Here is an 11945-nt window from a genome sequence, read left to right as displayed (position 1 = left end):
TCAACTAGAAATTCCACGAAACAATCAGCAGCCAATAGTAGCGGTGGCACTACATTGTATCCAGAAACCCTCCAAAGTCCCGCTTCCTCCACGCAGCTTTCCCCGACTTTCTCTCCTGCCTTTGAACTTTTCCAAACCTCTTCCACTAGTCGGTTTGATTCTAATTCGCGCCGCGATAGGAGTGGAAACAACACCGCCCCCACCACCGACATCCCCTTCCCCTACAACCGGCTACAGACTGCTCTTGGAGCCCCCCATCAACCACGGTGGAAAAAAAAAAATACTAATGGAAGTTGTTTCTTCGGTTCTGTGCCCCTTACAGTGCTGAGCAGGGTTGCAGGCGTTCTCCAGGGGGTTCTCCAGGTATCCCAGGCCCCCCAGGCCAAAGAGCTAGTAAGAAAGGGCGTCACGTGAAGGTTTAAAAGGACACCCCCGATTTCATCCCCACCCCACGGCCGCCAGAATTCTGTTTGTGTCTTTTCCCTGCCCCGCCCCCCCCGACCTTCTGAGCTCCGGGTAGCCTTCGCCATTCTGAACGCTAGGGGCTCCCGGATCCCAACTAGAGAAAACTTTTCCTTTTCGGAGCCTCTTATTTATTTATTTATTTATTTAAGGAAAGGGGGTGGGGGGAAATGTGGCCTTAATTATCCTACGTCTTAGGCAGCTTAAGGAAGGGGTTGTGCTTTCGAAATCCCATCAGAGCCAAGTGAGGAGGTCTCTCTTTAAAAAAAGAGAGAGAGAGAGAGAGAGAGAGAGAGAGAGAGAGAGAGAGAGAGAGAGAGAGAGAGAGAGAGAGAGAGAGAGAGAGAGAGAGAGAGAGAGAGAGAGAGAGAGAGAGAGAGAGAGAGAGAGAGAGAGAGAGAAGGGGGGGCTGGAGAAGGCGATGGTGAAATAAAAGTGCCGAAAACCACCGAGGCGATCGCAGTGTATCCGAGGCAGCTTCAGCCGCGGGCGCAGCCCCTCTGGGACTGACCGACTGTCGGAGCGCGACCTCCGCGATCACTCTGCTCGCCCTGGGCTTCCATTCATTAAGGATCCAGCTGCCGGGAGCGCGGTACACGCGCGCACACACGCACACACAAACACACCGCGCACTCGCACGCACACGCACAGCTCCGGGATTTGGACGAGCCGTAGTTTTGCGAAAAGTTTGTTGGTTGGGTTGCTTCCCCCCCCGCCCCCAGCCTCCTCCCAGCCGCGGACCTCTCAGGGCTGGGGAGGACGAAAGGAGACAGCCAGGAGGAGCGAACCGCCGGCCCCCAGCCCGCTGCCGGCCCGACTGCCTCTCGCCTTCCGCGGGCCCGGGAGAAGCTTCCTCGCCTCTCGGCGGCGGCGGCGGCGGCGGCGGCGGGGAGCCGAGCCCCGGACTCTGGTGCCTGCCTCCCGGCTCGCGGGCACTGACTGGAGGCGGGTGCTGGACTCGGAGCCCCGGAGCGCGTCCCAAACACCATGCAGAACTACAAGTACGACAAGGCGATCCCGCCCGAGAGCAAGAACGGGGGCAGCCCGGCCTTGAACAACAACCCCAGAAAGGGCGGCCGCAAGCGGGTGCTGCTCATCTGCCTCGACCTCTTCTGCCTTTTCATGGGTGAGCGAGCTGCCGAGCCGGGCCCTCGGCTCCTGCCCCTGCGTCCGCCAGCCCCCACCCCTACCCACAGAACCTGCGTCCCGTCCCTGCCCGGCCAACTCCGCGCGCCCCGGCTCCTAACTCCTCCCGGCCCCGGCCCAGCTCAGGGCTCCCCTGCTCTGCGCCACTTGACGGGCTGGGGGTGTGCCGTGCCATAGCTGCCCCACGCTGCAAGGTAGGGGCTCGGGGCTCGACTGCAGCAGCTGTGCCTGTGGCTGGAGCTCAGAGACCCCGCAGTGTTGGGACGGGAGTTTTGCAAGTGCCAGCTCCGTGCCCGGGGACACTGGAGGAGGAGGTGATGGCCAGTGGGAAGGAGCAGGCTGCTGCCCCCGTGATCCGGAGCAGGGGCTGGGGAAGGGGGGGCCGGGACCCGCAAAATGGATGACCCAGTGTCTCTCCGGGCCCAGGGTAAACACAGCCAGCCGTCTCCTCTCCTACACACCCCAGGCCTGGCCCTGCCCTCTTGGGAGAGCCAAGCACGCTCTATGCCCCCCATCCCGAGTGTGTGCCAGGCGCACCATCTCACCTGGAACTCGGTTTACCACCGGGACCGCTCCTGTCATATGGGAGTGAGGGTATCCCTGATCTGAGGTGAGCTGTAGCTGAGGAACGGTCCCCCCGGCTTGCAGGTTTGGGGGAAGAGAAGGCGTGGGGGGAGACTAGAACCAGGGGGAGGACCTGAGCAGATTGAATTGTTGGTGGGGTGCGGTTCTCATTTTTTAGCAGCTGCCTGGTGCCTCTGCAGGAAATATTGAAAAGTTGAGAGGCGTAAGGGGAAGAGCGAGAGCTTCTATAAGCAGAGGAGAACCACTGAGGGTAACATCTGTCTTCCCAATTGAGTATCTTTAAAAGACCCGTGGGGCCCTGGGACCCCAGCTCCCTTGGAAAGGGATTTGTCCCTCCTGTGTATAGGAATTGAAATGGTGGGTGAGGTCGGAGATTGAAGGGGGCTCCCTCAGCATCTCCTACGTGCTCTGGCTTCCCCCTCTTATTCCACCCCCCCACCCCCCCCCCCCCACTCCTGCAGGATACCTAGAGATGCCACCAGATCCAGCCTTGGGGCTGCCTTCTACCTGGGGCCACCACTGAAGCTACCCAGGGTGCATGATGCGTGTGTTGCTGTGGTGAGGGGTGGGGGTGGACGGTAAGCAGGAGTTGTAAAAGGAGCCTGGCTCCTTTAAGACCATACAGCTCTAGGTGAAATAATGCAAATGAGGCAAGAGAGGTCACTGGAGGTCGGCAAACTTCTCTCTGTCCCCTTGCGCTAAATAGCGATTAGGAGTTAAACTGCTGTGTAAAGGAATTGCCTCGGTGGGCCAAGTCCTGGGCCCCTCTTATTATCTTGCACTGCGCGCCGATTAGCAATTAAATTAAAACCTTAACTTCAGGGGGAAAAGAGTCTGTCTGGAGCTGTGGGTTGCAGCCTGGGAAAGTAGGTCCTTACACTCGGACTATTTACTGCCAACCTGCTGGGGCTGGCGTTGTGGGCCCCAGTGTTTACCTGGGTATTGGTTTTGCTTTGGGGGAGGGGGGACGACAGTGAGGAACTTCGAAGTCCCCCCCCCCCAAATTCCCAGCAAATGAATCCCATGTGGATGAGAATCCTTGCTGCGAGTGAACAAAGTACTTTGCAAGTTCTATGGGAAGGGGGGAGTCTCGATTGTAACTTTGTTGCTGTTCTGTCCCTGGGGATTCTTTGGTGATTTGGGAAAGCAGCAGCTTGACACGTTTCTGTGTCAGTTTCATTGTTTTTCCTCTGGCCCGCGCTCTTCGTTTTCTGCAGGATTTTCCAGGGATCCTGGATTTTTATTGGAGTTTTGAAAAACTAGATTTGGGGAAACCCTACCTTTCTGATATTCCTAGGACAGCAGGGAGTTTGAAAAGAAATCATTGTTGCAGTCTTTTAGTATTTTTATCTACTATATCTACTATACCCTTAACTTTCATCTCCAATAAGCCATCTTTTGTAACAATGACAAACAAAAATTAGTAAAAAAGGAAGAAAGAGGAACAAAAGGAAGCAGTGAAGAACATTATCTTTGTGGCCGTGGGTCCTCAGTTTCCCCATGTGTAAAATGCAGGGCAATGAACCAGATGGTTTCTGAGGTCTTCTGCAGCTCTCCATCTGTGATCCTATGAATTATCTGTGTGACAAATACTATGTCAAGCACTAGGAGCAGGGAAACAAAAATGATAGCCCCTGCCCTCAAGGAGAATTCACATCAGGGAAAGAAACAAATCTCTAAATTGATACAAAGTATATACAAAGTAAAATTCTGGGGACAGAGCTGGATGAAATCAGGAAAGGTTGCCTGTAGGAGGTGGCAGCCCAGGGCACCACCTTTGTGACAATGGCAAGATGGAAATGACTCGTGAAGAGCATGTTCTGTTGAATAACCACCTGTGGGACGTGGAGTGAGTCTGAGCCTCAGTTTCATCATCTGGAAAATGCCGGGGTTGGGCTCACTGATCTTAAGGTCCGGTCCACCTCTGATTTTCTGCCCTCAGTGTTTGGACCCTCCCTTCCAGCTGGGACATCCCCAGTTCCGAGTACTACCTTTCTACATTGTGGGTTAACGCTTGTGTTCTCGTATATCCCAAAGTTGCCCTCCTCACACCTGGCTTTGTTTATTTTTGACTTTCTGGTTTCCTCCCCTACCCTGTTGTATTGTGTAAGGGATCTGCTTTTGCTGGGAAAAGAGCACACCTGCCTTTTTGGAGCCCTGCCTCAGGGGTTGGGATTTCTGTGAAAACTGGGACAATGGAATGGCTTTCTCCAACGGCAGCTCCTTGTCCCAGGTACCCAGAAGCATACATGTCCGACAAAGGACAGGATTACTGCCTACCCTGACAGCTTTGGCATGAAATTCCTCTTCAAAAGGCCTTTGGTGTGATGGGTAAACATCCAATTGAGAAATTCATGCAGGAAAGCTCTTACTCGACTTCCAAGAGAAAAATTAATAACACAAGAGCATGTGATTTTGATATTCCACACGCCACAGCCTTTTGTGGAGTTGGAGGGGGGAGAATGTTTCTCCGCATTTTGCTTAAGCCTGTCAGTTTGATTTAATTTTTTTGTAGCCTATTGATCATATGGTCTGGATTACAAGGCACTAATATATTAAGAAGAGAGACATAGTATTCTGTTTATTTTCCCACAGGAATATATACTAGTCCAGGAAGCTGCATCCCTCCCCGTATCTGGAAAAAAGGAAAATAGCTGATGTGCTATATAAAAGTTATATAAATGGAAACCATGCAGCTAGTTTCACTTTTTCATCTACCTTTTGGAATGTTAAATTCTTGGTTAAATTAAAAAAACAAGGGGAAAAAAAAAAACAAAAAGCTCACTCTAGCTTGGGGTACAGAGGAATTAGGCGACGTGTATTTCTGGGTAGGGTCAAGTTAATCATTGCCCACAAAAGGGCTGTAGCTTTGCCTAATAAATGCTTTCAAATTAGTTTGGGAGCGTAGCCTTCTCAGGGAGGTTTTGGCTTCTCATCAGTCAACTAACTGGTAATGGGAGTCAGTGATATTTAAGAGCCTAGATTGAGAGCTGGGAGAGACCCTAGGGATCATCTGGTTCAACCCCTTCCCCTTTTCCTGTTTTACAGATAAAGAAACTGAGGCCCAGGGAAAGTAAATGACTTGCCCAGGACTACGCTGGCAGAAAATAATTGGACAGGATTCAAATCCAAGTTCCCTGACCCAATGTCTCGTGTCCTTGACTGGGGGCCCCTGCTGCCTTTTTTGCATAATGCTGTATAGTTTAATCAGTCCCTTTTCTGGACATTATCTCCTTTAATTTTCACCATAGCCCTGTTAATATATAGGTGGCAGGAGTATTTTTATTCCCTTTTTTCAGGTGGGAAAGATGAGGCTCTAAAATGTCTACACTGCTGTGACCCAATGGAAGGGGTCCCATAGAGCATGAGGTGAAACGTACCAGATGAGACAAATAGAATAAAGCTCATCAACTATTTGTAAGATTGTGGTTGGAGATTAAAAAAAAAGATCTTGGAAGTCACCATTATTCTGTATGCCTCAGTTTCCCCAGCTGTCAAATGGGGATAATAAATAGCAGCCTACCTCCGGAGGTTTTTTGTGAGGATCAACTGAGATAATCTGAATGCAGTGGGTGCTTAATAAATGCTTGTTCCTGTTCCCTCAACAATTTTACAGGTGGGGAAACCGAGGCTCAGACAGATTTGTGACCTGCCCAGGGGGCACACAGTAGAGCCAGAATTCCCATTCAGGTCTGACTTCCTGTTAGTTCTTTTTGTCTCTAAGTTAAGTCTTTTTTCTGAAAAGATCCTTTGGTCCCTTCCAGCTGGTTTTGGTCTCTCACAGGCTTGATGCCCTGTTGGGCCTAGTGCTGTCCTGAGCAGTTGGTAAGGATGAGGAAAATTCAAGGAAGCAGGTGTTGACTCAGAAAATCATGGCCTTCTGTTTCCTGTCATCCAGAACCGTAATTAACAAAGTCGTCTATTATGCCGACGTACAGGCATTGCAGGACGAGGTCAGCTAGGTAAAGGTATTGAATTCCGACTGATTGGGAGCGTCGGGTTGACCCTGGTGATCAGGCCGTTGCTGGAAAACCTCTGACATTTCCTTGACTTGGTTGCAATAATGCATAGAATTAGTTGCCCAGGATCCGTTTTCTCTTTTAATTAGTGGACAGATGTACAGGTTCAGAATTTGGTGCTGCAAATTGAATGCATAAGAATAATTAGAGGATTAATTTTAAACACAACTTTAATTCCGTTCAAATTTAGACTTCCGAATAGACAGGAAGTAGGGTAGGAAATGGGACTGAGCTTTCCCTCCTGAAACAGTTCATAGGATTGGAAGCCGGAAGATCCAAGTGCCAATGAAATGTGTAAGTTCAAGGAGATCTCTAAGCACGTGGAATATTAGACCTGGAAGAATATTGAAACCTAGAATATGGATTGGAAAAGCACTAGAAAATACTTTTGAACCTAGAATGTTAGAATACACAGTCACACAGTGTTAGAGCTGGGAGGGATCTTAGAACACAGAACGTCAGACCTGGGAAGGCCTTTAGAACAGAGAATGTCAAAGGTGGAAGTGACCTTAGAACATGGGATGTCATGGTTGGTAGGAGCCCTAGAACCTGGGCTCTGACATTCTCTATTCTAAATTCCTTTTCCAGATGTCAGGGCTGGAAAAGGAATTTAGAACAGAGAATGTCAGAGCCAGGAGGGAACTTAGAACAGAGAATATGAAATCTTGGAGGGACCTTAAGAGTGTACGATGCTAGAATATTTGTTGTTTAGTCATTTTTTAGTTGTTATCTGACTCTTCATGACCCCATTATTTGAGATTTTTCTTGGCAAAGATACTAGACTCGTTTGCCATTTCCTTCTCCAGTTCATTTTACAGATGAGGAAACTGAGGCAAACAGGGTGAAGTGACTTGCCCAGGGTCACACAGTTAAGAAGTGTCTGAGGCCTGATTTGAACTCAGGAAGGTGAGTCTTCCTGACTCCAGGCCAGGCACTCTAACCATCACTCCATCTAGCTGCCCTAATGCTCGAATATATGGTCAGTTATATGTTAGAGAGACCTTAGAAATCATTAGTCCCAGGGGCAGCTAGGTGGCGCAGTGGATAGAGCACCAGCCCTGAAGTCAGGAGGACCTGAGTTCAAATCTGGCCTCAGACCAGACACTTGACACTTGCTAGCTGTATGACTCTGGGCAAGTCGCTTAACCCCAGTTGCCTCACTAAAAAAAAAGAAAAGAAAAGAATCATTAGTCCCTCCATTTTACAGAATAGGAAAAAGGAAACTCAGAATAAAGAAGAGGAATTTACTTAAAATCACACATTGGCAAAGTTGGAGTAGAACTCAAGTCTCCTGATTCCTGGTTTAGCCCTGTCTTGCCTAAGTGCTTATGGGAAAACGTGCCAATTCTGTCGCCAGTGGTTACTGTCTTTTCCCTTCCTTGGTATTTCATCAGAATCTACTGGTTCTGACTGCCACAGATTCACTGTGCAATCCTGACTAGGTGCTTTACCATCTCTGGGCTCCAGCTTTTCCTACCTCTAATACAAGGCAGTTGCATTCCATGATAACCAAGGTCGCTTCCAGTACCAGCACTCTGTGGGACTTAGGACTTCCATGAGCTGCTCTGTGTACATTCCTTAATTCAACAGATGAGGTGTATATTTTTTAAAGAGACAGCATAACAAGAAAAAAGATTTTTCTTTCACCGTAGTATAGTTTTGTGCAAGGAGAGGAAGAAATCTGTACTTGAGCGGTTCCTGAATCAAAGCTGAACAGACCTCTAGTTCCACCTGTGATGGAGTATTCTTAATTGTGCTGCTGGATTGAAGAGAAGGTGAGGGGCAGGGAGAATTTGGGGTCTTCCTTATCTGGAGATAGACTATAAGCTCCTGAGGGCAGGGAATGTTTCATTTTTGCTTTATATCTCTAATACTGACACACAGGGGGTGCACGTAGTGGGATGTTTATTGATTGCTTGATGGCTTGAAATCATTACAAAAAAGCATGGAAGAAAGGAATGCTTCCTGAGAACATTTTGAAGCTATTAAAATATAATTTCTAAGTTGGAAGCAAAACCAGAGGTCAACTAATGCGATACTTACCTGAAGTATGAATCTCCTTTGAACATCCCCACCAAGTGGTCATCTAGTATTTACTTGAATACCCCTTTTGACAGAGAACTCACTATCTCTCCATTATTAGAAAATTCCATTCCATTATTGGAAAACCAATCTCCAGGAAGGTTTTCCATCTTGATGTCAGAGCTGAGGGGGACCATATAATAAGAGAATGGTAAAAGCTGGGAGAAACTTTGGAGATAGATAATGAATTCCAATCTCCCCATTTTATAGTTGGGAACACTGAGGGCTGCAGAGGGAATTTGAGTAGTTCAGTGCTGCAGAAGAATGACAGAGCTTGGTGCCCCTGAACTCCAGTGTTTTTGCTTCCAGGACCCAATTGCCAACCAAGCTGGGAAGGAGCATTAATGATAACTTCAGAGACGTCACTTCTGTAATGAATTTCCTTCTGGCATTGTTCCAATGTATGAAAGGTGATAGATAATACTTTTAAGCCAGCTAACTCCAAATAAAACGTTTTAGAGATATGACATACATAATTTTGAGGGGAGATACTCAGAATGAGGGAGTAGCTCAGACAAACTTTTTGGCTGGCTCTGGCTGTAATTTGTTTTGGTGACTGGTAAGAATGCCAGGTTCCTTTTTCTGAGCCTCAGTTCCTCATATCTAAAATGAAGAGGCTGAACCTGATACTCCCTATTGCCCCTCTCAGTTTGGGGATTTTAGATTTGAAGGCCGTTCTGACATTATATTCTTGGGCCCTGGTCTGGTCTGATATCCATGTCCTGGAGATACCTCCCAGTTCTTAGGGTTCCATGTTCTAGGCTGTTCTTATACTCTCATGTTCCTTTTTACCTGTCATATCCCATGTTCTATAATATCCTAATGTTTCTTCCCATGTCTAATAGTCTGTTTTTTAAATTAATTAATTTATTTTTAAGTTTTCAACATTCACTTCCATAAGATTTTGAGTTCCAAATTTTCTCTCATCTATCCTCTACCCCCCACCCCAGGACAGGTGTAAATTGATAGAGTTTCAACATATACATTCATATTAAACCTATTTTCACATTAGTCATCCAACAGTCTGTATTTTAAAGGCCTTTCTAACACCAAAGTTCTATGAATCGTTTGAAATCCTGCCACTGAAATGGGAAAAATGGATTCTCATTAGTAAAGTATGAGTGGCTGGCTCTCTGGATATGGGGTGGTTAGTTCAGAGCCACACTTCCTTTCTCTTACTAGGGTTAGCTGGTAATCCCCCCTTAGTTTCTTAGACAGCCGTGAAACCCCAGTTCCCATCCCCCACTTCCACCCTCACAGTTCCCATCCCCCACTTCCACTTCCACCTTTAATGACTGACCTGCTCATGGTTCCATCTTCCCCAGCTTTCTCTTAATGCTCACGATCTTGGGGAATCACCGCGAGTGGCACCTGTTTCTTGAAGGGGAAGTCTGTTCTCTTTGCCTTTTTCGTGTTTAGTTGTTGTTAGTTCCTGTGTGAAAAACACCAGCTCTTAGGCCAGGGAGCCAGGAAGGTGTGGGTTTGAATCTCGATTTGGTCTCTCCATTCTCTTGGAAAGGAGCCTGAATGCACACCAGCCTTCCTTTTTCAGAAGAGGGTGGGGAGGTTTGAAGGAAGGAAGCGAGTTGACCGGGCTCACTCAGCCAGTTGTAGGGAGAGCCAGCCATTAGAAGCTTGACCTCACTGTTACAAGTACCCAGCTCTTTTGACCCATCTTGACCTGTTCTTTCTAGATGGGTCAGATTCTCCTATCCCCTCTGGATGCCTCAGTGGAAAGAGCGGGGCCAAGGGTGGTTCCTGCCCTTTGTAAGAGGCTAGCCTTCATTGGAGCTTGGATTTGAGCTGGATACAGCCCTTTGGCCTCCCTTCCACCCATCTTACAGATGAGGAAGCTGAGGCCTAGGAATGTTGATATAACCGTCCCAAGGTTCATGGATTTGAAGTAGGGTGTTCTGTCTCTAAGTCCAGGACTTTTTACACTGTCCTCTCAAAAGGAACTGATTTCATTGTCTTCATTTGTTCTCAGTCATAAAACATTAATGCGATGTTAGATCCGTGACCTTACTTAGAACATAGACTGTTCGAACTGAGAGGACTCCTCAGGCACAGACTGTTAGAACTAGAAGGAATCTTAGAGCATAGAATGCCAAAACTTGGAGGGAGCTTAAAACAGAAATTGTTAGAGTTGGAAGGTAATTTTGATCATAGAACATTAGATGTCCGTGCTGGAAATGACCTTAGAACATAGAACATTGAAACTACAGAGACATGTAGACATTGTGAAGTGCTGGGGTTCTTAACCTGAGGTCTGTGAATTTATTTATGTAAAATTCTGATAACTGCATTTCAGTATAAGTGGATTCCTTTTAATCCTATTCCCTTATTTTTGGTATTTAAAACCATCATTTTGAGAAGGGGTGCATAGATTTTACCAGACTGTCAAAGGTATGGAGTCCATGACCCAGAAAAGGTTAAGAACTCCGATCTAATATAACCCCTTCATTTTATAGATTCGATTCAGTTTAACAAACAAATGTTTGTTCGTTCGCTTTAACAAACAAATGTAAAACATGCCTTTTATTTGGTAGATTAAGAAATTGTTGACCATAGGAGGGTCATAAAGGGTCACACAGCAAATAAGTGACTCACACACTCACGTACATGGCTTTTGATATGGGGTTATTTCCCTTACACGAGGTCACTTCTCACTCTGTCTTGATTTTGTTTTCATATCCATGTGAATTTTGCTATTTCTTTTTGACATTTATTTCCAGGGAGATGTCTGCCCCTTCTCCATGACTGACGTTAAAAGCGAGTCAAACAGATGCAGCTTGGAGTTAACACCAGTGAGTCCCAACATTGTTAGGACTGGAGGCCTTGAAGCCTCAGAGAGGTGCATCAGATGGTGACTGATATCACTTATCTCTGAGCTGGTGCTATCTTGAAAACAGCTGCTTGGAACATGTTTGCTTCTAGAGATGACAGCTTTGAGCCTGGCACAGTTATTGGTTGCTTGATACCACTTGTCAAGTCATTGGGTATAGTGGGGAAAAAGTCCTGGGCTGACACTGGCTGGAGCCCGTGTTCTGTCATTAACTCACTGGACAACCTAGTCAATTTGCTTCCTCTCTAATGAGCTTCGTGGGTAAAAATGAAGGGGTGACACTAGATGGTCTCCAAAGCTCGCTTCCAATTTTAACGCTTTTCAATATAGTGAAAACTGCATCAGAGATAGGTCGGGTCCCCGTTGTAAGGAGCCACCATTCACTCTGTCAACAAACGAGTATTTATCAAGCTGATCTTTGTTCCAGGCGCTTCTCCCATGCCAGTATAAACACTGAAACAATCCCTACTTTCTAGGAGCTTACATTCTAATGAGGAAGTTTACACAATCAGGAAAAAAAAAACCCAAACACCCAGTCGGCCAAGTAGAAAGAGGAAAACTTTAGATTCCAAAGTAGTGAAGAGGACAGCTGGGCATGGGTGGGTCTTCACATACTAGATAGGGGCCCCATTACCCAAAATTCTGTGATGGTCATTGTCTCAAGAAGATCATGAGACCAGAGGATGGTAGGCTACAGTTGGAAGGGACCTCAAAGGCCGTATTATCCAGAACTCTCATCTTGCAGATAAGGAAACCATCCTGAGGAGGTTAAATAATTTTCTAGTGGTTGCACTGGTAATATCACA

At 47.1% G+C, this 11945-nt stretch overlaps 1 protein-coding gene across 1 annotated transcript in view; it reads left to right on the top strand.

Moving 5' to 3' along the window:
* Window positions 1–1341: 1341 nt before the first annotated feature.
* PLPP3 (phospholipid phosphatase 3) overlaps window positions 1342–11945 on the top strand; it is a 79620-nt gene continuing 69016 nt past the window's right edge. The window contains exon 1 of the mRNA XM_027852799.1: window positions 1342–1588. Coding sequence (XP_027708600.1) covers window positions 1450–1588 — 139 coding nt within the window. The 5' untranslated portion in view covers window positions 1342–1449. The remainder of the gene's footprint in view (window positions 1589–11945) is intronic.

The sequence above is a fragment of the Vombatus ursinus genome, unplaced genomic scaffold (assembly GCF_900497805.2).
Source record: "Vombatus ursinus unplaced genomic scaffold, bare-nosed wombat genome assembly UNPS02009824.1, whole genome shotgun sequence".
NCBI classification, from domain to species: Eukaryota; Metazoa; Chordata; class Mammalia; order Diprotodontia; family Vombatidae; genus Vombatus; species Vombatus ursinus.
The sequence above is the reverse complement of the archived record's forward strand: the minus strand, read 5'-3'. Positions and strand labels throughout refer to the sequence as shown.